Genomic DNA, 27,831 nt, shown 5'->3' with positions numbered 1-27,831 from the left:
ATTATCCTTTCCCACCCAAATTTAGCAGAAAATGTTTACAATGACAACAAATAAGTAGAAATTGTGCAGGTAAATAAAACATGCCCAGTCAAAGCCATTAGGTCCCTAATCCTAGAAGAGTATGAATTAAACATAACTATCTCTTAAAAACTAAAGGAGATAACAAAATGGATGTGACCCCACTGGATCAATCTGCTGCCACAGGGTATTTAAAAGATGAAATGAAAAATTCAATTCATTGACTGACTCCTCAGGCGAGAATAGAATATAAGCATTCCTCTTAATGCAAGCCTTTTGCCTTCCATCTCCTTTGGGGGGCAGCATATCCCCTAAGGGAAGTTGGCAAGAGGCCAGGTTGGGTTGTGTTCCATCTGCCCCAAAGCAAAGAATTCCATCTGTGCTAGCACATGGCACCTCCTCCTGCCAGCCAGCTCTCCCAGCAAGGATTTGGAATACCTCCAGTGTAAAGAGAAGGTCTTCCATTTCCCGCTGTGCCTGGCCCCTGAGAGAAGAGGAAAGTTGGTGGGGAAATGGGACTTCTTTCTTCAGCTGTGTAAATTATCCTGTTGTACCCTTTCCTTACTTAATCTCTATCTTTTGGAAGAAAGAAGAGTAGATAAACAGAGCCTCTACAACTAAGTCCCTCTAATCTCATACTGTACTTGCCATAGCTTGATCTCCTTTGGGAAGAGAAGGGGCACCTTCCACTCAATGATGAATATTCTCACACCTGGTCATGCACTTTGCATCTCTGTGATTCTGAACACTATACATCATTATAAAAACTCTGTTTCCCATGTCCCAACTTTATTTTCCTCCCTCTCAATTCTCCGTCCCAATTTTGGGGGGGGGGTATAGAAATTTATTTCACTCATCAGGGAAATGAGAAGAAGAAGAAATTCAGGGGACAGTAGATTTTTTTCTCACATTGATATTTTTTTAATTTTGTGTTCCAAATTTTCTTCCTCCCTCCCTCCTCAACCCTCTCTAAGAAATAAAGTAACTCAATGTAAGCCATACATGTGCAGTCATGCAAAACATCTTCACATTAGCCAGGTTGTGAAAGGAAACAGACAAAAAACTTCAGAAAGAGGAACTAACAAATCAAATTATGCTTCAATCTGTATTCAGATACCATCATTTCTTTCTCTGTTGATGGTTTGCATTTTCAATATGTCATTCTGATAGCATCCTGCTCATCACTTCTTTCACAATTACTATTGCTAACTGTTTTACCCTCCATCCTATTCCCTCCCCTTGATATTTATTCTATTTTCTATCTTCTTTCACCCTATCCTTCCTCAAAGGTATTTTGCTCTTTACTGCCTCCTCCCACAATCTTCCCTCCCTTCCTTCTCCTCTCCCCACTTATCCCCTTCTCCTCCCACGTTCCCTCAGGGCAAAATATATTATACCCACTTGAGTGTGTATGTTATCCCTCTTTGAGCCAATTTTGATGAAAGTAAGGCTCACTCACTCTCCTGCTCCTTCCCCCTCTTCCCTTCCACTCCATAAACTTTTTCTTGTTTTTTATGTGAGCTGCTTGACCACATTCCACCTCTTCCTTCATCCCAAATTTTCAAACAAACATGACCCAGCCCTTCCACTATGCCCTGTGGAATAACTGTTCCATAGGTGAAAAACTTCCATTTATCCTAAATCTTTAATTTTCTCACTTCTCCAGTCTACTAGCTATTACTAAAATATGGTTCTCCAATGACACAGACTCCCTGGCCAACCTTTCTACTACTGGCTACACTTTCACTCATTCTTTTCAGTTCACTGGTAGAAATAGAGAAGTTGGAATACTCTTTTCTCTCCATTTCCACTTATGCTTTTCCTCCTAACTCCATCACTCAGTAAACTTTCCTTGAAGGTGAATTCATTGAGGAAGGAAGAGGAATGGCCTGGGGAAGGGGGAGGAAATCTGTAGACTACAGCAACCATAATTTTGATGGGCTGGTAGATGTAAACAGCATATTGTATATGGATTACATTTTTCTCCTTTCTAACTTCTGCCCTCATACCAAAGGACTTCAATATAAATACTGACTCTTTATTAAACACCCTAAATACTCATTTCCTTAACCTACTTACTTTTTATGAGCTGTTCTTCTACTCCACTTCAGATACTCAAAAAAATGGTCATATCCTTGATCTTTCCATCACTGGCATCTTCCTACTTATTCCTATATTTATTAAAAATTAGAAGATATAATGCTTGCCCTCCAGGAACTTAGGGATACTAAATTATCTATCTCTCTGTCATCTATCTATCTTTATACATATATGTATGGATAGATACGTGTATATCTATATATCTATATATCTATATATATATATACATATGTTGAATACAAATGTATATGCGTGTGTGTGTGTGTGTGTGTGTGTGTGTGTGTGTGAATCAGAGGCAATGTGGTATAATATATAGAGAATTACCTCTGTAGTCGGAGGACCTCAGTTCAAAGCTTGCCTCTAGCATGTACCAGTTGTATGAATTTAGGCAAGATATTTAATCTCCCTTTCCTCATCTAAAAAATGTGGTAAGTATCAATGCAAAGAAGAACAGGGTTAAATGATCCAATGAATGGCAAATTTAATCAACAACAAATTTTGCTACCTACTATGTGTCAGGTGCTATTCTAGGTATAGGAATACCAATACAAAGGATGAAATAATCTGCAGCTAGGTGGCACAGTGTATAAAAAGTTGGACTTAGAATCAGGATGATCTGAATTTGAATCCATCTTCAAATATTTACTAGTTATGTGTCCCAGGGCAAGTCTTAGCCTCTCTCAATGTCAGTTTCTTTATCTTATAAATGGGCTTAATAGCTGCTCTATCTCCAGAAGTAGAAATAGTGAATCCCATGAAGTAACAGTATTATTCAAATTTGCACTGAATATTTGTATTAGGTGAACTAATTATCATATTTTGCATAGAAAAAATTTAAATAGTAAGACTACAAACATGTATCCACTTCCAGGGTTACATTATTGTCAGTAATGGGATCTAACTCCATTTACCTCACATGGGTAGCAAGTTGGCACAGTGGACAGAGTGACAGGCTTGAAGTCAGGAAGATTCACCTTCCTGATTTCAAATCTGCCTCTGACACTAGCTGTGTGGCCTTGGATGAATCACTTCACCCTGTTTACTTTAGTTCTTCATTTATAATGTAAGCTGGAAAAGGATATGGCAAACTAATCTAGTGTCTTTGCCAAGAAAAGCCAAAATGGAGTCACAAAGAGTCAGAGAGGACTGAAACTACTGAACAACAACACAGTTTTCTCATAGTAGAAGTAAGAATTAAATGAGAGTTTTCTTCTCACATCTTTGCTAGCCACGCCATGGGTCACCAGCAGCTCTACTGGAGCCACCCTCACAAATTTGGCCAGGGGTCTCAATTGTGCCACGTGTGTTCAAATGGGCATGGCCTGATCCCCAAGTACAGCCTAAACATGTGCCGCCAGTGCTTCCGTCAGTATGTGAAAGATATCGGCTACATCAAGTTGGACTAAATTATATCTATGGATCCCTCTGATTATGGGATTACTTTGACCATCAGTGACCACCATTTTACTGGACTGTGTACAGCTATTTGGTCTATCTACCTAAAGATGGATCCTGTTGTGTGCGCTATGCTAATTTATTTATAATAAACAGGTAATTCTCACTTAAATAATCAAATGAGAAGGGCAGCTAGGTGGTGCAGTGGATAAAGCATTGGCCCTGGAGTCAGGAGGACCTAAGTTCAAATCCGACCTAAGACACTTGACACTTATTAGCAAGTCACTTAACCCCAATTGCTTCACCAAAAAAAAAAAAAAAATCAAATGAGATAAGATTGGGTAAGCACTTTGCAACCTTAAATTTCTACAATTATTGTTGTTCAGTATTTTCATTCCTGTCTTACTCTTTATGGCCTCATTTGGGGTTTTCTTGGAAAGATAGTAGAGTGATTTGCCATTTCTATCTCTAGCTCATTTTACAGAAGAGAAACTGAGGCAAACAGTGTTAAGGTACTCAACCAAGGTCACACGGCTAGTAAGTTTGGGAGGCAAGATTTGAACTAAGGAAGATGAGTCTTCTTGACTTCAGGGCCAGAACTTTGTACACTGCCAATTAACTGCCCCAAATTTCTATAGAAAGATAGCTATTACAGCTATTAGCCATCAAAATCACACCTTGGGTGGAGTATACTTGTTAATGGAGAAAAGAAATATGCAAACAATAAATGCTTTAGATGTTAGAAAATTGCATGGAGGTTGAGTGCAAGCTTGAAGATTGATGAATAAATACCTGGAGAAGGAAGTAGATTTAAAATGATATATATTAGGCAAAGCATTTTCCAAACAAGGGTATGGATATGGGCAACTAACAATGTCTCTAAGTCAAGAATAAGAATTGTATTCTCATATGTGAGTAAGAGGGCTTTGTGCAGGTTAACAAGGTGAGAAAAAGGAAGGGCAATTTGGAGTGATAAAGATGGTTTAGATAATAGTGAAACTAGACCATAGTTACCCTCAAATGCTAGGTTAAAGAGTTTGAACTTTACCTTACAGGAAATATAAATAATGAATTTGAACTTTTTGACAATTTTCTCAAATATTTAAATATATTTTCTACATCTATGATATTATACTATTACTTTGTGACAAGAAAGATGATGAATACCTATATTATATAAGTCCTCAGTTCAAGGAAACCTGGGTGCTCTGATACTTCAACCAGTAGACTTTTCTATTAACTGGAACTTCTAATTTTTATACAACAATAATTAAATTTATGGATTATTGATGTAATGCCCAATTCTGAAATGTCTTTTCAATCAACAAACAATGATATACTCATCCTTGTGGGAATTTTTCTGTTGTGCTAACTCTTTGCCCCTCTACAATCACAGCTCTCTTTGTCTCTCTGTCTATCTGTCTGTCTCTCTCATATTCCATCTCTTCCTATCTACTGACTCCTTCCCTATGGCCTAAAAGTGCAAAACAAAACAAAGCAAAAAAAAAAAATCACTTGACCTGATCATACTTGCCAGTCACCATACTAAATCTGTACTCTCCTTCTTAACTGAACTTGAGAAAACCCTATGCAAGTGTTACCTCCATTCTCTCATTTGATTCTAATTCCACTCTGATCTACTTCCCAACTTTGTCATGCAAGTGAAACTACATTCTCCAAAGTTAACAATGATCTTTTAATTGATAAACTGAAAGCTCTTTAATCATTGCTTACCCATTTTGACCAAACTGCTGCCTTTAACACTATTAATCACTGTCTTTCCCTCGATACTTTCTCCTTGCTAGGTTGTCATGACACATATTTCCTGGTTCTTTGACCTTTTAAACCTCTCTCTCCTAAGTCTCCATTGCTTCATTTTCATACAGGGCATACCCACTAAACATAAATGTCTATCTTGGGTCTTTCCTGGACCACTTTTTCTTCTTTCTATAGACGTTCTTTTCTTGTTTTTCCTGGCAATGAGGGTTAAGTGACTTGCCGAGGGTCCCACTGCTAGTAAGTGTCAAGTGTCTGAAGTCAGATTTGAAGTTAGGTCTTCCTGAATCCAGGGCTGGTGATTTATCCACTGCACCACTTAACAGCCCTCTATATACTTTCTTATTTTCTGTCCTCATCAACCCCAATGAATTGTACTATAATCTTTATTCAGATTATTTCAACTCTATATATCTAGTCCTAGCCTCTTTTTTTATCTCTAATCCTAAATGACTAACTGGCTTTTAGACATCTCAAACTGTCTTTCCTATAGACAGCTAAACTCAATATGTCAAAAATAGAATTCATAATCTGTTCCCCCAAACTCCTTTTTTCAGAATTCCCTATTGCACCATCAAATTCTATAGTTTCTATCTGTACCACTTTTCTTGTTTATCTCCCCCTCTTTACTGGACCTTGATATTGTTCCTCAGCAACCCACAAATAGGTTATAGCAATAATCTTCTGATTTGTCTCACTCTTGTAACTCCCTTTCTATGGCAATCTATCCTCCACTTAACTGATTAGTCATTTTCATCAGTCACAAGTCTGATCCCACCACCATCACCAATATTCCCAAATGAACCCTAGTGGTTCCCTATTACCTCTATGACAAAACATAAAATGTTTTTTTTGACACTTAATACTCTTCCCAGTCTGATATATTTCTTCATTTCTAATCTTCTCATACTTTAATTCAGTCCATAAACTCCACAATCCAGTGATATTAGTTATCTTGGCGTTCTTTGCACATACCATTATATCTGCTTTCTGTTCCTCTTCACTGACTTTCATCCATGTCTTGAATTTTCTCCTTCCTCAACTCTGTTTTCTATCTTCCCTGAACTTTTTCAAAGCTCAGCTCAAAATTGTCCTTCTTTAGGAGGCCTCTTCCCCCATACCATACCCACTGTTAGTGCCTTCAATCAGAGACTGTGTTCTATCTACTTTGTATATAATTTGTATGCATATATTTGTTTGCATGTTATCTCTGCCATTAGAATATAGTTACCTTGATCTTACCTTTCTCTGTATCCTCAGTACTTACTATCTTATGTGGTACATAGTAAATGTTTAATAAATGCTTATTGACTGAATTATAGTCTCACTAGTATTGAACATCAACAAAGTCAACATAATTTGTTGAAAAACTATGTACATATAAATTATTTATTTTCCATTGGTAACTACCACTCCAATAATTTGCATCATTTCTTCCAAGTCCTTATTGGTATTCATTATTCATTCATTGTCATTTGCTTGTTATTTTATATGGTAATACTTACTGTGAACTTTCATTTTTATGCTTATGCTTTTTACACCAAAGTCATGAAGATTTTTCTAGATTTCAAATACTTGTTTGTCTTAATTTCACAGAAATATTCCATTACATTTAATGGACCATGATTTCCATCTTGTTGGATATTTGTATTGTTTATAAATTAATCTTAAAACTAATCTTACAGCTGCAAGGAAAATCTTCATAGACTGTGTGTTTTTGATAATACATTGGAAACATAATCTCTGCAATAGAATTATTGGACTAAAGGTCATGATTATTTTTGAAACTCATAATGATTATTATCCAATTGCTCTCCAAAATAAATTCTTCAAGTTTTCAGTTCCCTTAGAAGGAATGGAGTGTATATTTTCTTCTACAACCTCAACAGGATTTAGTACTTTGATTAAAACTTATTTTTGACCATGTAATGGATATGAGGTTTCACATGAGTTGTTTTAATTTGCATATATTTGATTATTAATGAAGTTGAGCATCTTTTCAAGTTATTAGTAATAATTAGTGTTTTACTCTTTTAACATTATTCATACCCTTTGACTAGCTATCCATTATGGATTGGTAATTGCTACTATGACTTATAAATAGTTCCTTACAGATTTTAAATTTCAAGATTTGATCTTGTTGCTGGACCTATGGTTTGATAAAGGGCATTCCTGCCTGACAAAACTCCCTGTACTAATTTATATTTGTTCCTGCTCTGCAAATTATACTCTTTGAGATTAATCCAGAGGTAGTGCTTGAATGTAGGTCTTCCGGTATTCAAAAACAGCTCTTGTTGTACTACAACAAAATGCTTCTCTAAGCTTGTATCTTCTCATGTTCTCTGTAAATAGTATTCCAAATCTATTTTCTTTTACCTTTTTAAAGATAGTGACCCACTTACCTCTCACATTTATCTCAGTTTTTTTTTTCTTTTAGCCACTTTTTGCTTCAGTTCAAATAGATTTCTCTTTCTCTGTTCTCTCCTACCTATTTTTTTTATTTTATTTTTTAAAAATGTACCTAGAATGTCCTTTCTCCCTTTACTCATCTGGTGAATGTTTAATCATCTTTTGAACTAATCAATAAATGTATCAGTGGACTTTTTTTTTCATTAAGCACCAAACATGATTAGACACTGTACTAGTTACTGGGGAGTATGTTTAAATAATGAAATGCTCCCTACTATTTAAGCAGCTAGGTGGAACAGTGAATAGAGCACTAGACCTGGAATCAGGAAGACCTGAGTTCAAATTTTGCTTAAGACACCTAACTGACTGTGTACATTAGGTAAGTCATTTAACTGATTACATTTCCTCAACTGTAAAATGGGGATAATAAAATCACCTACCTCTCTGGGTTGCTGTCAGGATCAAATGAGATGTGATTGGTAAAGTGCTTAATAGAATGCCTGGAATATATTAGGCAGTATATCAATGCTTTTCCCAATCCTTTCCCTTCCCTCACAATAAATATGCATTGGAATGTAAGAATATAAAAGTGTTTCCATACAATATATGTATATGTGTACATGTATGTGTATATGTATGTGTATAATATATGGCATATATACACACATACATATATAAGAAACAAATTTTATCAAAATACCATATATAATAGTATGTGATAAAATATTATACATAATAAATAAAACATACAAGGTAATTAACTAAAAGGGAGGAAGGGGTAGGAGAGATTAAGAAAGGATTAATTCAAATAATACTGCTTGAGTTGCATCTTAAAGGGAAAAAAAGAAGGGGTAATCAATGAGGTAAAGATAATGAAGGAGTAAACTAAAGGCATGGAGGTCAGCCAGCCCAAAGGCAAAGGTATTAGAGATGTACTGTGTCTGAGGAAAAGAGAACAGATCAATTTGGTTGACTCACAAAATGCAGCAGAAGGGGTTGCAGTGGTGGCACAAGGTGTGATATAAAATAAAATTGTACATATCAAATGAGTTGTTAAGGCTAAAATTCTAGCTAAACTGTCTAAAATATCTAATGAGTGGTCGCCAATAAATTATAAGCTTTAGCAAGAGTTAGACTTTTAAGCATTTATTAAGGAGAATAAGAATTTGGTAAAGAGAGAGAGAAAGGCCTAGATTCCTATCTATTAAAGGGAGAGCACATTTCTAGCTCCACTCTCCACCAGAGTCCAAAAGGAAAGAGCGCGAGACTGAGCGCCAGTCTCTTCCTTCCTCCTCCCACTAGTCCGCGTCACTTCCTGACTCCTGAAGAAAAGACTCCTGGTCTTGCCCTCAAAGACCTTCCCTTCATGGGCAGAACTCTTCTACAGTAAGTATCCAGCAGGTGGCGTTATTCCAATCGTTACCGTCCCCCCTGTTGTTCCTCAAGAAACAAAATGTTTCCTTGACGGAACAGTAAAAAGAATATAATAACTATTGCTAACTAATAATATGTGAACAACAATATAGAAAAGGAAGAGAGGAAAGTTTTGTTCAGAGGGGCGATTTTTTTTTTTTTGTCCTCATGAACCGACGCTTTGACATTAGTCTTGCAAAGGGAGGGCCTCTGCAGAGAATACATGTTACAGATGGTGTATATTATAACAGAAAGAGAAAAAAAAACAACAAAAACAACAAATCAAAACTGTTCATTTAAAGTCTCTGAAAGTCTTTTCTCAGATGTCCTCTAGGTGTAGTTGTGGAATGGAAGTCTTTTCAGGGGTTGATGTGTGGATGCTGGTAATCAGCCAGGAAAATTTCCTACAAAATTGAGCTTAACACAACTTTAAAATAGCTTTGTCAATAATCAAATCAAACAATGAAAGTTCTCAAAAACATGTCTAAGGGAATACAGAATCTTAGTTGTTAACATGTGAAACATATAATAAAACAAAAATTGAACCATTCTTTAAAATTATAATATTATTATAGTCCCCCCTTATGGAGGGTAATTGAGAAGACAATTGCTGCAATATTAATTAATAAAAATAATTTTTATCTTTGTTTTATCACTTTTTGCATCATCTGCCTAATTATCCTCATGCCATTATGAGAAATTAAAAAATCTAATATAATTGGTAACAGATGTCAAGGCCAAATTCAACACTGTTATTTATCATGACACCTGAGATAATTATGGGGGTTACCATAAAAGAACAGAGAAATGATGGGATATGAGCATTCCCACACTTGAGCAATATGTACTGCCCATACAGTATGCAAAACTTAAAATAGGTGGATGGAATATATGTCCATGCCACCGAACATATTGGAAGAAACTGAGTCAGACTTAATCAGATGCATGGGATTGAGATGTCCATGGCATCAGGCATATAGGAGGGAGCATAGAAGCCAGGTGTAGAAGTGAGATGGGTGGGATCAATACTTCCAGCCATCTGTACAATATTGTGGGGAAAAAGAGAATAAAATATTAAACCAAGAGAATCCAACCTCAACATTTGTCAAAAGCCGTTCCCTCGGCCATACCTTGACTTCATGCATGTCTCCCCTCATGTGACAGTTCAGTGTCTGCTCTTGCATGTATTCCTCTTGTGATTGGATGGCATCTTGGCCAACTGGCATCTGATAACTCAGAATAACGGCAATTAATGTCTTAAATGATAAATTCCCATAATTTAAAATCTCATATGGATTTAAAAATTGAGGATAATAAATGATTGCAAAAAATGTGAATACATCTTGACTCAGAACACAATATATAATTATGCAACAATTTCAAATAATACCCCTTTTTTTTACTTAGTATACAATTACTTTTGTGAAAAATCAGAACATATTTGAATACAAGTTAAAGCACAACACAATCTCAAAGACAACTTTTACAAATGTTCCCCTCTTTTTTTTTTTTTTTGGAATATGCTTATCAAAAATAATACTTCTAGAATCAATTTACACTTGCCATGGCAACCAATTTGCCAGGGAAATGCTTTAAAGAGTTTGATCAAATAATCAGTTGAGGAAAAAAAATAACAAAAACAAACAACTCAGAATATGGGAGCACAATACTCCTAGAATTAACATTGTATTATGAAATCAAAACCATCTTGCAATTTTTTAAAATTAGATAAACGAATAGAAGAAAATACACATGGAACAATAAAAGACAATGAAATTCAAACTAAGGAAATCTAAATGAGCATGAACTTAATATTAATAAGAGTACTATAAAATATAAACTTGATCACATGACTATAAAAAGCTTTTACAAATATTCTCCTTGTTTTAAAAACTAAGTATGACACAATCTCAAAAGCATGAAAATCTCTATGAAAATAAACCCATACCATTAATTTCAAAATGTATATGTAATAGCATAGAAATCCTATGTAACCTCTGAACTGATACTATTACTCTGAGTGAATTCAGAACACTTTTGATTCCGGTATCTAAAATCCCCAATACTCATATCAATACCTTGCTGCTTACTTCTACATTTCTGTAAAATATATACCCTTCCATGGCAAAAGAATCGGAGTCTTGAACTATGTTGATGATTGTCATTCTTATTCGGCTTAAGTTTTTTCTTCTTTAACCCCTCTATATTGTCTGTCAGTCTTTTCACCATACAAATGCTTTATAAGATTACTAATTAAAGACAAAAGCAGGTTAGCAAAATTATGAACAAAACGAGCATATCTGGAATTTAAAGGGCTTTTTAAGGTTGTCTCAGAAGCACAGCCAGGCTGGGGAAGGGCTGAGCCTGAAGCTGCAAATGTAGTTAGAGAAAGTTGAGCATGCGCATCAGTTCTCTGGACTTCCCAGGCAGGGGAAGCAATGGGCTTGGCCATGGGAGGAGTAGAGGGTGGGGTCTGGAGAGGAGGGGAGGGACCAGCACAATTTGAATCAGACTTGATTTTGAACTCAGGCCTGGATTCCTCTTCCCCCACTTTGCCTCCAGGTGCTAGGGGATTAAAAGCTTCTAGAGGGTGGGTCATTGCCTCCAGGCATGCAAAATTAAAGCAACAATTAGTGTTAGAACTGGGAAAAGCTGCGGGAATCTCTTCAGGTTCTCTGAAAAAGCATGGTTGGGAGAGGGAGAGATATTTCCTTGTGTGAGTAAGTTGCTGGCTCTTTTAACAAAAATAAAAAGAAAAATAGAAAATCCACAAAAACAAAGCATTAACATGATCTTATCTCCCATTTGTCTGGTTAAACAGACTAAAATAAAAAATAGGATAATTAGGGAGTTTAAAAGGTCCATTCGAAAAAATTTAAAGGAAAACACAGCCAGTACACCAGTACTTAGCAGTTAAAGGGAGAGGGAGGGGAAATTTCTTACCCAACTAGAAGATCAGAAGAAGACTGAGGGTTAGCTTTCCTCTTCGTGGTCAGCCATCTGTTAAGGGCTAAAATTCTAGCTAAACTGTCTAAAATATCTAATGAGTGGTCGCCAATAAATTATAAGCTTTAGCAAGAGTTAGACTTTTAAGCATTTATTAAGGAGAATAAGAATTTGGTAAAGAGAGAGAGAAAGGCCTAGATTCCTATCTATTAAAGGGAGAGCACATTTCTAGCTCCGCTCTCCACCAGAATCCAAAAGGAAAGAGTGCGAGACTGAGCGCCAGTCTCTTCCTTCCTCCTCCCACTAGTCCGCGTCACTTCCTGACTCCTGAAGAAAAGACTCCTGGTCTTGCCCTCAAAGACCTTCCCTTCATGGGCAGAACTCTTCTACAGTAAGTATCCAGCAGGTGGCGTTATTCCAATCGTTACAGTGTCTAAATTGTATAGCCCATTAAACACTAAATAGAACAGTATATGTGTATGTGTGCCCCTCCTCTCGACTACACTGCTGCCAAAATTAATATTCCAAAATAATGTTTTCTGAGCAAGAGAGAATTGATAAGTAGGAGTATGATATGGTTATCTCTTTGCTTGAGGAACAGAATCATGGGTTTAATGAGTTTGTTTATGGGATTATTTTTTTTAATTTAAAAAAGGGGTTATTGAACTTTATTGCTTTATTTATCAATGAACATATTGAATATTGAGTCTTGCTGATTGAAGCTTTATTTCTTTTTGATAAATTATCACTTTAAGTATCTGTTATTGTCATACTAGATGGAGAATTTATGTACAAGACGATGTGATTTGCTTGCTAAAAGAAATATAAGCCATTTACATTCATTTATCACTTATATGTCATTGTGACTATGTATACTCTGGGTATGGTTTGGAATTATTATATATATTATAAATATATCCTCTGTTATGCAGCATAACATGCCTTTTTACCATCATATTGTCTTTGGTGAAATTAATATGAAATTTATGAATTATGGAAACTTATCATTTCAGAGACTAATGGCTCTTACAATGAGCTTGATGCAGGCCCTGGAGAGGGTATATGTACAACAGGAGGAGAGACAAGTACATGTAAGATGCCCTGATGAAGGCTCAGAGAACAGCCAAACACATTCAGGAAGTCCTTATTTTACTTATGATGGTGACTTTGTAGACCACAATTGCTGGACATAGTCTAGTGTCTTCCTCTCTCCATCTTAAAATTGCCTGGCGTTATGGAAGCTCCAACACATGCACCTAGTTTAACTTAACTTGTTTTCTTTTTCTTTCACTCAGTCTGATGGCATGGACAGAATCCATTCACCTGTGGCCTAACACAATTGCTGGATGTCTCTGAACCATGAGATGTGGTACGGTAAACTTTCCATAATACTTTCAGGTGTCATCATAGACACATTACTAAATTTGGCCTTGATCCAGACACATGGTGGTAAGAAGTGTTATAGATTGCATAACTTCCTCAACTCTGTATTATATAAAGGAAGGGTATATATATATATATATGTGTGTGTGTGTGTGTGTGTGTATATATATATATATATATGTATATATATATATATATATATATATATATAGTTTAAGTATGAGTTATATTATGAAGAACTCTCACTGTTTAATTTGATCATTGACAATGCTAAGCTAAGGATTAGTGAAAATCCAGCAGTCCAACAACTAAAGAAGTGAGTCCAGAGACAACCAGAGTCCAGTTTTCCTGATGACATCTCATCACTCCAAGAAGACACCATCTCAAAGACTTTAAATGAACAGTTTTGTTTTGTTGTTTTTCTTTTTCCCTTCTGTTATTATATATACCATTTTTAACATGTATTCTCTGCAGAGGCCCTCCCTCTGCAGGCAGTGTCAAAGCACTGATTCATGAGGGAATGCCCCTCTGGACAAAATTTCCCCTTTATCCCTCTTCTATATTGTCAGTAACATATTGTTTGTTAGCATGGGGTATTATTCTGTTATGACTGACTGTTTCATCAAGCAAACACCCTGTGTTCCTCGAAGATACAAAGGGGGGAATGTGATAAAATTATTAGAATTTGGCTGACTCATTTGGGAGGGGCCACACCTGGCACACCCTGAAGTAATGTATGCTACTGAGGTCGGAAGGAGAAACCTCTCTCCGTAGGCAGTTTTTGAAAGACCTCCTCTTTTGGGGGAGGAAGATTAGACCCTCACTGAGGGGATTCTGAGTCTCTTCCGGAGAACTCTCTTCTTCCTTTCTAGTGGCATGAGCAGGAGCAGCAGCAGTCAAGTCATTCAAGCCTGGTTGTAAGCTGTGCTTTCCATTGAAGCTACAAGCTCCATGTGGTGAGTTACTCTGCTTTTCTTAATAGACTTAGGTTAGAACTAGTAGGATTATCTGTATTTCTTCTCCCCTATTTCCTTGTCTTTGATTTTATTAATTTCACCTTTGCTGTTTATTTTATTCCCAATTAATAAAATCTGATCCATTTGTGGAGAAGAGGTTGTATGGCTCCTTTCTTATTGGCCTGGGAGAAATATCTAAAAAGGCAGTTCAGAGGGAAAGGAGCTTTGAACGTAGAGGTCCCTCATTATTTCTGGGACCCCAATATTTCGGCAAGACACCCAATTAACTCTCCATATATTAAATTTGGCCCTTACAGTGGCCAAATTTACAGAGACTTGAGGAAGGAAGACCAATCATTAGACTATGGTAGTAATCTAGGAAAGGAGTGAAGGTCTGAACTAAGGGTGTAGCTGTATGAATGAAGGCTTTTTTGTTGTTGTTGTCTTTTTGGTAGGGCAATGAGGGTTAAGTGACTTGCCCACAATCACACAGCTAGTAAGTGTCAAGTGTCTGAGGCTGTATTTGAACTCAGGTCCTCCTGAATACAGGACTGGTGTTTTATCTACTTTGCCACCTAGCTGCCCATGAATGAAGGCTTTTAACTAATGTAGGGGTTGTTTGTATGTGTGTGTAGATAAGGGCTCAAAACTGAGAGATGTAAACTCATTAGATTTTTGGAATGAGGGAGAGTATAATGCTGAGATTATAAACCTGAGACACTGCAAGTATGGTGGTGCCTTTAAATGGTAAGGAAGTTTGGAAGGGGAAATGATAAAGAGGGAACTTAGGGCTATCCCCTACGTGATGCCTTTCCTAATCCTCTATTATTAAAAACAATCAATCCAACAAACATTTATTATATGCCTACTATATGTAATTTGTTATTCTAAGCAGTGGGGATTAAAAAAAAAAGAACCAAAAGACCCTCCTGACTTAAAGGAGTTTACAATCTAATTATACCTCCTATAGATCTTTGTGTTTTGTTCTTATCTCTTCATACACTTATTTTATGTAATAATAGTTCAAATTATTTAACTTTATGAGAGCAAGTATGGTACCTTAATTGAAGTTTGTTATCTTTCCCAAAGCTTATTCATGTTTTATTGAACCAGTCATATGGTCTATTTCAGTACCTGACACATAATAGGCAATCTTATTGGAATTGGAAGTTCAGCTAGAGTATCTCTACACAAAGACAACAGATATTTATTCAAAATGATATGGTTAAGTTGAAAAAAACATTGAAAACATTGTGGATGATAGGGCCTACTCTGTCTTCAATATTTGTATGGTTTTGCAACTTGGAATAGGATATGGATGTCCTAGAGTCAGGAAGATCTGGATTCAAATAGACCTAGAGTCAGGAAGCTCTAGATTCAAATCCAATCTTTGATACTTACTAGCTGTGTGTTCCCTAACCAAGTCAATTAGCCTCACTGATTGAGGCAGCTCTACAAAATAACAAATCATTTCCATGTTGTAAATTGGTAACAAAATAAATAATAAACTTAAAAATGAGGAGTTTATTTGTTTGAGGCAGACCATTTTTAGTGAAATAACATAAAGGTATTTATTTATTTTTTTCTTCTCCAAGGAAAGAATTTTTAAAACTTTTAAGTATTGTTGCATGTGTATCAGTATCATTGGTATAATATTTACTTTCTGTAAATAATTTGAATCTAGAAAGAAGAAATAAGCTCCTTGAGAGCAGGAACTATTTCCATTTCTATCTTTGTATCTCTACAGCCTGTTATAGTTCTTGACACATAATAGGTAGTCTCATTAAGCTGAAATTTCAGCTACAGTACCCCTGCACCAACACAACAGTTATTTAATCAAAGTGCATAGAAATTAAAGTGATAATGAAAATTTTCCGCATATCCCATGCTCATATGTGGTTATGCTTTGCCAAAATCCAAGTTAGAATTTTTAAAAAGTCTAATAACCTTGAGATACTTTTGTAAGTTAAAAAAAAATTACCCTATTTCAAGTCTGGCTGCCCTCCAGTTTTCATACAACCTCTTGTAATCTGGGGAGATAATATTAACTTTATGTATATACAGTAGTTTCATTTTCATGAGCTGTCCTCATATTGACTTCGACGTATACCATCAGCGCTTTTGGTGAGATGTGATCAACCGTGCAAGCAGCCACTTTCTTGTTCAGGCAGTAATGTGTATATTTTTTTTTTTTGTAATGGCTCAGAATGCCAGCCATATAATCAAATTCTATTCTCATAGAAGGCCCTCTTATCTAAATAGTTTCCTCTTTCCCTTTTGAATGCATTCTTATCAAGCTTTCAGGGACTTTATTAATGCCTGCAGTTTATCCTACCATACACTCTTGGCCTTTAAAAGATAAATCTATGAAATTCAATAAAGCTTCCCTAGAGCTGCTCTATGCTGCACCTGTTATTTTTTGGCACATATGTAGAGTTTTGTATTTTCTGTAAAATATCACACAAAATTATATAAACACATCTGCTCATCTAAATTGCTTGAGAAACAACAATGAACGGAGTCTACAATATGACGGCTAATTTCCTGACAGTGTTAATGGTTTAAGTTCTTTGATTTTTTTTCCCCCAGCACAATAGCCAGATTAGTCTCCTCTACTTGGAAAAAAAACTTTGAAATGTTCTCAGAACAGCTTAGGCTGGTTGAAATGTGTTATGACTACATTGCATTAGAATATGAGAAGTTTCTGAATCCAAAGGTAAACTGAAATATTCTAATTTGAATGTCAATAGAAGGAAGACCAAAGAAATTCAAAGGGCCAAGATTTTCATTTTTGTTTGCAATATGTAAACAGCTGATGTGGGTATACATATATACATATGTATATGTATGTGTATATACACACAAATATGTACAGATACATAATGTATATGCATATGTGTATATGTATAACCACATCAGCTGTTCAAAATGTTTAAATTTGTTTCAAAATACACTTATATATGCATATGTAAGTATACACATATGCCAATAGGCCAATGATCATAATTTATGAAGACTTTTTTCATTTTTTGTTGTTGTTATTGTTATTGCTTTATTTGTTCTTCTTTCTCAAAAAGGACCAGGAGATGAGGAGGCGATGTCATGACTTTGCAGTGAATTGGATTTAAGTAAGGAAGGGTTGTGCAAAGTCACCAACCTCACTCTCTCCTTCTGAACCTTCTTGGTCCAGTGGGAAGATATATATCAGAATTACTGGAGATTGCCCCTGAGGAAGGAAACAGAGAAAGGTTGTGACTTGACCAGCTTTACATGTGTGCGTGCGTGCGTGTGTGTGTGTGTGTGTTTGTGTGTGTGAGAGAGAGAGAAAGAGAAAGAGAGAGAGGGAGAGAGACAGACAGATAGACAGACAGAGAGATAGAGAAAGAAAGACAGAGCAGGTAAGTCAATGTCAGAGTCAGGAGTTGAAGAGAGGTCTTTCTGACTTCAAATCTAGATCTGTAGCTATACTGTCTCTCAGATGTATGCATACATATGTATATCTTCACAGCAATATTATATTTTGTAATGGGAACTTCCAGTTAGATCTCATTCCTTATGGAGAAAATGTGTGGCATGTTTTGACTTACTTCAGCCCATGAATTCAGACCATAATTTCTATTCTATGACTGTTTTCTGTCTGCTTACTGTGTGAAGAATGGCCTTTTGATTGGTTGCTAAAATCGAAATAGGGAATGCATACAAGTTACTAAAAGGCCAACTCAATTTCTCTTTTCCTGCTGGTTACCGAAATAAGAGTTCTTTAATTCCATAGGCCAGTTTTCTAATGTCACTATTTAGCCTGCATGTGTATGAGAATGCATGGCACTTCTGTTCTTTAGCTTCTTATAATTGTTATTTGCTGCTCTCTCGTGAGGGAGCACTGGAGATGTCATATGACCTTGTGAACTTCAAAAGGTCCAGGAGAAAATCAGAATATCTGCACATGACCCAAAATAAACATGTACAGAACACACTGCACAAGCTCATAAGAAAAGTGATCTGATTGACCAATCCCCCATGCATTGCAATATTTTATTAATCAAACAATCTTTCTATCATCTATCTATCTACTATCTATGATCTATTTATCTACTAGCTATACATAGCAATTGGAACTCTAAATGTTCTATATAAATATATAGTATACATTTATACTAATAAACTTTATTTTATATTTCTACTATATAAATTTTAGATATATGTGTCATTTCTCCACTAGAATATAAACTCACTGTGGGTAAGGTTTGTTTAATTAGGTGTAATTGTATTTCTAATAGAAATCCCACTAACTACCACGTAATAATCTCTTTTTATTTATTTATTTATTTGTTTTGGTGATGCAATTGGATTTATGTGATTTGCCCAGGGTCACACAGCTAGTAAGTGTTAAGTGTCTGAGGCCGGATTTGAACTCAGGTCCTCCTGACTCCAGGGCCAGTGGTCTATCCACTGTGTCACCTAGCTGCCCCTAATCATCTCTTAATAAATACTTAGAAGCAACATGCTGTAGAAAGCCAACTTTGGAATCAGGAGAACCTTAGTTCAAGACTTGCCTCTCACATATAGTAGTTAAATAGTTAAACAACATTTCATTATTCCCTTGAACTTTTTAAGAGTATGAACTACTTCAAATGAACAATGTGTATTTTAAAAATCTAAATGTGGGTTCTAATCTGTCCCCCCAGCTTTGGGGGGAAACTGGCTAAAATCACTATTAAATGAGTTTAGGTTTTTTAAGGGTTTATTAAAAGATATAAGATAGTAAAAAAAGAGAAAGATCAAGAATAGATTTCTTATAGCATGGAAATCCTAGCCTTCCTAAACTCCCACCTGACATCCTGCCACCAAACTGATGTCTCTAACCAAAAGAGACAGAAGTCCCCCTGCCAGTGTCAACTTCCTCATTCCTGTTCTCCTCCCAGAAATGGGAGGTTCTTCAAGCTGATTGGCTAACGTCATTCAAATTCATTGGTTCACTGGACACGAAGGTGGTCTCAAGTTAAGTTAAAAATTTTTGGCTTCTAAAAAGAATACCCTCTAAGGGCCAGCCAGATGTGCTTACAATCTAGTTAACTGGAAGTAAGCTAAGCAGCAGTCAATCACTCTTACTAAATTCCATCAGTTTAGATTAATCTTCAGGTGGGCCTTTGAGTGAGTATCTGCTAAATCCACTTATCTACCACATTCCATTATCTTGACACAACAACCATTCACAATGGAAGGGTCTTGCTTCATTAATGATTCCCCAGATAAAATAATCAACAAACAAGCATTATTACAAAAAAACTAGACCCTAATACAGTAGTGTGATTACTTTTCATTTCAAAGTTTTCTTACCTCAACTGACTCCAGCCTAATATTAGTTATTCATGTTAGTGATAATTTTTGAAACTAGCAGTGTCTTTCAAAAAAAATCTATAAAACTCATCTTTAAAACCTACCTCTTCAAATTTGAAAGTTATCTAATCAAAAAATTTCACTTTAGAAGTAATGCCCACTCAGTTCATTACTATGAGCTTAATGGTACTAGAGGAATTACATTTAATATTCCCTTTGAATCTGATTTTTCAAAATCAATTAATTCTTAATTTTAATTTCACATCTTCTGGGCCATTGATTCTTTTCCTCATTAGGTTCTTTTAATCACTTGACTTCCTCACATAGGAAATGTTAAAGTTCTAAGAGAAAAGTTTCTTAAGAAGAAAAAAACTCAAATATGAACTAACAAGATGAATTTATATTTTTCTCTTATTCAAAGTGTACAAAAACTTAAGCAATTGCCATATGAAAATACAATATTGGACATCTTTAATTCCTTTGTATATATCTCATCTGTCTTCACATTTGTATTAACAACTCCTATGTCATGTAAGATTTAAAAATAATAATAATAGGGGACAGCTAGGTGGCACAGTGGATAAACCACTGGCCCTGGATTCAGAAGTATCTGAGTTCAAATCCGGTCTCAGACACTTGATACTTACTAGCTGTGTGACCCTGGGCAAGTCACTTAACCCCCATTGCCCCACCAAAAAAAAAAAAAGAATAATATTTGTAACCCAATTCCACTTTTGTGCAAAATCACTGTGTGTAGGGGAAGTAGATGTAGGAAAGATTGTGGTAAATCATTTTCTATAGTGAACTAGAAATTTTTCATTGGTGTTATATGTGATAATACATACATTTGCTTTTTTGAATGGTTGCAGGGTTGTTGTTTTTTTGACCGCACATAAAATTTGTGATATAGGGATTTCCCTGAAAAAAAGATAATCTGTTACATATCTCTGCAATAATTCATGGTGGTTAAATATCTAATTTTTTACTTGTCATTTGTTGATACTTCCAATTAAATCAGGATTGAACATCTTTGAACATCCAAATGCAATTGTTTCAATAGTCTAACTGTCTAGAGAGGCAGCTAGAGATAGTATTTTGTCAAGAATGATTCAAGGATCTCTAAGATTGGAGAACACTGTGTAGGATGCTTTCCTTTTAGGCTCACTTCATTTTGCATTGGTTCATATTAGTTTTCCTACACTTTTCTGAAACCACACAATAATGTTCCTTCATAATCACATACCTCAAATTCTTTAGCCATTCCCCAATTGATGTCCATATCCTCAATTTCAGTCTTTCCTGTCCCAAGAAGAGCTAGTATTAATATTTTTTGTACATATAGGTACTTTCCCATTTTTATTTCTTTGTGTTATAAACTTAGTAGTGATCTTGCTTGATCAAAATCATATGCACAGTTATAAACCCTTTAGACATAGTTCCAAGTTGCCTTAAGAATGTTCACAACTCCATAAACAGTGTGTTAGCATTGATATTTTTAAACATCCCTTGAACATTTGTAATTTTCCTTTTCTATCACATTAACCAATATGATAAGTGTGAGGTGGTACTTCAGAGTTGTTTTAATTTGTATTCTTTTAATCAATAATAATTTAGAACATTTTTCATATGACTATAGATAGCTTTGAATTTTTTGAAAGCTGTTTTTTTCATATCTTTTGACCATTTGTAAATTGGGAATGGCTCATATTATAAATTTGATTCAATCCTCTATTTGTGAAATGAGCTAGAGACTTGCTGTAAAATATTTTCCCAGTTTCTATCTTGCCTTCCAATCTTGGATGCATTGGGTTTGCTTGTATAAACACTTTTTATTTTAATATAATCAAAACTATTCATCTTGGAGTGGAGCCAAGATGGTGGAGAGAAACCAGGAAGTTTTCTGAGCTCTCCCAAGCTTCCCTCAAAAACAACATTAAATAAAGCTTCTGAATGGATTCTGAAACTACACAAGCCACAAAAAGAAAGAGAAAGAGAAAGAAAATCTTCAAACTTGAGATAATTTAGAAGACTTTAGGAAAGGTCATTCTCACTCAGGCAAAAAGGGAGCTGTGGTAAAAAATTATTGGAATTTTAGCTGACTCATTTGGGAGGGACACACCTGGCCCACCCTGAAGTTATTTATACTACTGAGGTCAGAAGGAGAACTCTCCATAGGCAATTTTTGTTTTTTTTTTTGTTTTTGTTTTTGAAGGGCAATGAGGGTTAAGTGACTTGCCCAGGGTCACACAGCTAGTTAAGTGTCAAGTGTCTGAGGCTGGATTTGAACTCAGGTCTTCCTGAATCCAAGGCCAGTGCTTTATCCACTGTGCCACCTAGCTGCCCCACAGGCAATTTTTGAAGGAACTTCTCTTCTGGGGGAGGAAGATTGAAAGCTCCCTGAGGTGAGGCTGAGGAATTTCTGGAATGATAGCTCTCTCTCTTTCTTCTCCCTTTCCAATGGCATGAGCAATTGAAGACATCCCATGTGTGGTGAGTGAACATAGATTCCTTTGAATTAGCTTAATTGAAAATGATTTGGGGATTGTATAGACTTAGTTTACAGTTAAGAGAATTTATCTGTATTTCTTTTTCCTACTTCCTTACCTTTGATTTTTATTAATTTCACCTTTGTTGTTTAATTAATTCCCAAGTAATAAAATCTGATCCTTTTGTGGAAAAGAAGCTGTAAATCTCCTTTCTTATTGGTCTGGGAGAAATATCTAAAAGGGCAGTTCAGAGGGGAGGGAGCTTTAAACCTAAAGGTCCCTCATTATTTCCAGGACCCCAATATTTTGGCAAGTCACCCAATTAATGCTCCATGTATTAAATTTTGGCCCACAAAGAGCACAGCTCAGCCCACAGTGCCACACAGTATGGAAGGAGTCTGTACAAGTCAACAAGAATCTTTTGGCCAGAGTGGAACAACTGAGGCCCCCTGATCCTGGCTTAGCAAACTGGTGGCACAGCAGGTGCACTGGCAACAGTGGAGAGGGCAGGCTGCCAGCTGGAGGGCCTCCCACGGGACAGGCATGACCAGGCCTGGCCATTCCAGGACATGGAGCAAGTACAGGGAGCAAGTCCAGGGCAGTGAGAAATCCACAAGCCATAGAGACATCAGAGTAGAAAGCCAGTGACATAGCCCCTATTCCCCAGCACAAGAAGCTTGAAACAGTGACCCTTGTGCCCCAGAAGAAGACTTCAACCTTAAAAAAAATAAGCTGCAATATGAATAAGAAAAAAAAGGCTCTTACCATTGAGAGTTTCTCTGTCAACAGAGAAGAGCAAAACTGAAACTCAGATGAGGACAGTACTCTAAAATTGCCTACACATGAAGCTTCAAGAGAGAAAATTACTTGGTCTCAAAACCAAAAAGTCTTGTTGGAATAGCTCAAAAAGGATTTTCAAAATCAATTAGGAGAGTTCTATGAAAAAATGGGGAGAGAAATAAAAGAAACATGAAAATTATGAAAAAAGAATCCGCAGCTTGGAAAAGGAAGCACATTCCTTAAAAAATTCATTTGGCCAAATGGAAAAGGAGGTGCAAAAGCTTACTGAAGAAAACAATTCCTTCAAAATTCAAATTGGAAAGATGGGCCCTAATGATTCCATGAGATACCAGGAATCAATCAAACAGAATCAAAAGAATGAAAAAACAGAAGAAAATGTAAAATACATCATTGGAAAGACAATTGACCTGGAAAACAGATCCAAGAGAGACAAATTAACAAAGAGAACTTCCCTGATAAATCAGAATCAGAGGATAAAATCTTCATGGAAAGAATACACTGATTGCCTCCTGAAAGAGACCCCAAAAGGAAAACTCCAAGGAATATTGTAGCCCAATTCCAAAATTACCAGGTGAAGGAGAAAATAAACCACACAGCCAAAAAGAAGAAATATAAATATCATGAAGCCACAGTCAGGATTGCAGAGGACCTAGATGATTCAACATTAAAGGGCCGCAAGGCTTGGAATATGATATTCTAGAAGGCAAAGGAGATTGGATTGCAACCAAGGATGAACTATGCAGCAAAAATGAATACTCATTTTTGTTCATCTCTTTTAGGGGAAAAGATGGACATTCAATGAAATAGGGGACTTTCAAGGTTTCCAGATGAAAAGACCAGAACTGAATAGAAAATTGGATCTTAACATATAAGACTCAAGAGAAGATTAAAAAGGTAAAAAGGGAGAAAATGTTATTCAATAAGCAATCTGGAACTATGCCCAAAGGGCTATCATACCCTTTGACCCAGTGGTTCCACTGTTAGGTCTGTATCCCAAAGAGACCACAGAAAATGGAAAAGGATGCACATGTACAAAAATATTTATAGCAGCTCTGTTTGTGGTGGCAAAGAATTGGAAATTGAGGGAATGCCCATCAATAGGGAAATGGCTAAACACGTTGTGGTATATGAATGAAATGGAATACTATTGTGCTGTAAGAAATGATGTGCAGGCAGATTTCAGAGAAACCTGGAAGGACTTACATGAACTGATGCTGAGTGAGATGAGTAGAACCAGGAAACCATTGTACACAATATAAAAAACATTATGTGTTGATCAACTGTGATAGACTTGATTCTTCTCAGCAATACAATAGTCCAAGATAGTCGCAAAGGACTCATGATATGAAATGCTCTCCAAATCCAGAAAAAGAAAAAAATGTTGAATCTAGATTCAGATTGAACAATACGATTTCTATTGTTTTTGTTGCTATTGTTTTTATTTTTGGAGGCTTTTCCTTTTTGCTCTCATTCTTCTTTCATAGCATGATTAATGCAGAAATATGTTGAATGTGATTGTACATATATAACCTATATCAGATTACTTGCTGTTTTGGGGAGGAGTGAGGGAGGGGAGGTAGTGAGAAAAATTTAAAACTAGACCTCAAAAAAACAAATTTTGAAAACTATCTCTACATGTAACTGGAAAATAATAAAATACTTTTACAGAAAAAAATCTATCCATCACATAATGTTCTCTTTATCTTTTTTGGTCATAAATGCTTCATTTTTCCATAGATCTGAGAAGTAAACTATTTCTTGCTTCTCTAATTTGCCTATGATATTACCCTTGATGTCTAAATCAATTATCCATTTTTACTGTCTTGGTATATATTGTGAGATGTTGTTCTGTACATAGTTTCTGCTTAACTTCTTTCTATTTCCCTAGCAATTTTTGTCAAATAACTGATTTTTTACCAGAAAAGTTTGCAGCTTTGGGCTTATAGGTTACTATGGTCATTTACTAACACATATTGTGTACCTAATCTATTCTACTGAACCACCACTCAATAATTTAATAGTTTAACTTCTCAGCCAGTACCAGATTCTTTTGTTAATTATTGCTTTGTAATAGAGTTTGAAATATGGTACTGTTAAGCCACCTTCTTTCACATTAGAAAAAAAAAACTGATTCCCTTGATATTCTTGACATCATAATATTCCAGATAAATGTTGTCATTTTTTATTCTAGCTTTCTAAAATAAATTTTGGTAGTTTAATTAGCATGGCATTGAATAAGTAAAATAGGTAGAATCATCATTTTATTATATAGGCTTGGCCTCTCCATGTGTAACTGATATTTGTACAATTGTTAAGATCTGACTTCATTGCAGGGGGGGGGAGTATTGTTGTTGTTGTTGGTTTTAAAAAAAAATTTTTCATATGTTTCCTGGCTCTGTCTTGGCAGGTAGACTCCCAAGTATTTTATATTGTCTGTAGTTATATACAAGACTTGAATCCAGGTTTTCCTGACATAAAATCCTATCTGGTATTCACTGTACCATGGTTGATTCTCACCTTTGACATAAAAATAGTTCCATAAATATTTTTCTACTCAATTAAATTGAATCTAATATCTGCTTGCATACTTCTAGGAACAATAATACTCCCCACCCCCACCATTATCCATATACTCTAATTAAACTATGGGAGTCAAATTTCTACAAGCATAAGGGGAGAGAAAAGTCCAGGTTTTATTCTTCTTTATATTTTCATAGCACCTTATACAGTGGATTGCATAGTGTAGGTGCTTAATATTTTATCAATTAAGAAATCAACAAAATTCTAAATAATTTGCTATTTTAATATAGAAATAGATATCATTAATAGAAAATTTTCATTTGAGTTTCCAATCCCCATTTATATTTCTATATACAGTAAAAGAAAAGTTAATAGATTATCTTGTTTGAGTAAGTGTAATATCCAATTTCATTTTTCACTGTCAAACACTTCATCATATTGTCAAGAACGTATGGGTGCCGCTAGATGGCACAGTAGATAAAGCACTGGGTCTGGATTCAGGAGTACCTGAGTTCAAATCTGGCCTCGGACACTTGACATTTACTAGCTGTGTGACTCTGGGCGAGTCACTTAACCCCCATTGCCTCACCAAAAAAAAAAAAAAAAAAGAAAGAAAGAAAGTATGGAATTAGGCGGGGGTGGGGAGGGTGGGGTGCCAGTTAAATGGGAGAGGAATGGCAGTGATTTGACTGTGGTCTCCCAAACCCTCCAAATACCTTCAAATAATGCCATAATGCAATTCTTGGAGCAGCAGAACCCCAAAAAGACAGGGTGAAATCATTTTCCAGCTAATGAAACTTAGAAAGTTGGCAGGAAAGGTCTGTTGTACCAGGGTGAGAGTGCAGTGCAACCCAGCACAAGTCATGTCACCACAGACGCAACACCAGTACAGACCCAGCACCAGCAAACCAGGAACATCTGAATCAGCAAAGGCAGCAATTGCTTCTAGAACTCAGCCCACAGAAGGTAATGGGGGTCAAACATTTGGCAAGAAGGACAATGCAGGGGTGGAATATAGATGCTGATTGGACCATACTATTTCTTTTGTTTTTGGTGCTGTTGGTTTTCTGTTTTGAGGTTTTTCCTTTTTGCTCTGATTCTTCTCTTGTAACATGACTAATGAGGAATATGTTTAATGTTATTAAGTATACATAACCTTTATCAGATTATCTGCTGTCTAGGAGACAGGTGAGGGAGGGGAGGGAGGGAGAAAAATTGGAAATTGGAAATCTTAAATGAATAAATGTTGAAAACTATTTCTACATGTAACTGGAAATAGTAAAATACTTTCATTAAAAAAAAACATAAACTCTTGCTGATTTTATCAGTTAATCTTAGACAGTTTACCCCCCAAAAAACTGGAGGGGTGGCAGGTAAGGATCAACATTAGATTTTATATATCACAGATTGGAGAGATTAAGTTCAAAATAATTCTGGGTACTATGTAATACCTATTAGATTGGATAATAGGAAAGCAGAGGAAAATGAGAAATGTTGTGGGGGATATGGACGAAATGAGACTTTAATGCACTCTTGGTAAAATTGTTAACTAATTCAAACATTATGTAAAGCAATTTGGAACTATGGGTAAGGGTCTATAAAACCATGATCTTGCAACACCATTATTAGGTTAGTATGCTAAAAGAGATTTTTTTAAAAAGTTGAATTTGAAATTGGGGTGATGACCATCAGTTGGGGAACGGATGAACAAATTGTGAGATGAGATTAGGATGTAACACTATTGTGCTGTAAGAAATGATGAGGAGCAGTTAGGTGGTGCAGTGGATAGAGCACAAGCCCTGGAGTCAGGAGGACCTGAGTTCAAGTCCGGCCTCAGACACTTAACACTTACTAGCTGTGTGATCCTGGGTAAGTCACTTAACCCCAATTGCCTCACCAAAAAAAAAAAAAAAAGAAAGAAATGATGAGCAGGTTGCTATCAGAAGGACTTATGAATAATGTGATCCATCTACAGAGAAAGAACTGATGGTATCTGAAAAGGGATTTGAAGTATAATTTTTTTGGTTAGTTCCTCATCCTAAAGTTTTTTTGTTTGTTTTTTTTTTCACAACCTGACTAATGTGGAAACGTTTTGTATGACTACTGTAAGGGGCTAAAATTTTAGCTAAGCTATCTAAAGTCTAATGATTGGTCACCAATAAATTATAAGCTTCAGCAAGAGTGTTTAAATGTTTAAGTATTTATTAAAGAGCATTAGGATCAGAGAGAAAGGTAAAAAATCTAACTATTTCTAAGAGACCCTATCATCCAACCCACCATGGCGAGGTCAG

At 35.8% G+C, this 27,831-nt stretch overlaps 1 protein-coding gene across 1 annotated transcript; it reads left to right on the top strand.

Moving 5' to 3' along the window:
• Positions 1–3,353: 3,353 nt before the first annotated feature.
• LOC122744362 (40S ribosomal protein S29-like) lies at positions 3,354–3,524 on the top strand. Its single transcript, XM_043989827.1, has one exon. It carries the CDS (start codon positions 3,354–3,356, stop codon positions 3,522–3,524), a length of 171 nt encoding a protein of 56 aa, XP_043845762.1.
• Positions 3,525–27,831: the final 24,307 nt, after the last annotated feature.

The sequence above is a fragment of the Dromiciops gliroides genome, chromosome 2, assembly GCF_019393635.1.
Source record: "Dromiciops gliroides isolate mDroGli1 chromosome 2, mDroGli1.pri, whole genome shotgun sequence".
Lineage (NCBI taxonomy): Eukaryota > Metazoa > Chordata > Mammalia > Microbiotheria > Microbiotheriidae > Dromiciops > Dromiciops gliroides.
Note: the sequence above shows the minus strand (reverse complement) of the source record. Positions and strands in the feature narration are given on the sequence as shown.

Coding starts and splice junctions, on each gene's coding strand:
- LOC122744362 (XM_043989827.1), top strand. CDS start 3,354: ATGGGTCACCAGCAGCTCTACTGGAGCCACCCTCACAAATTTGGCCAG.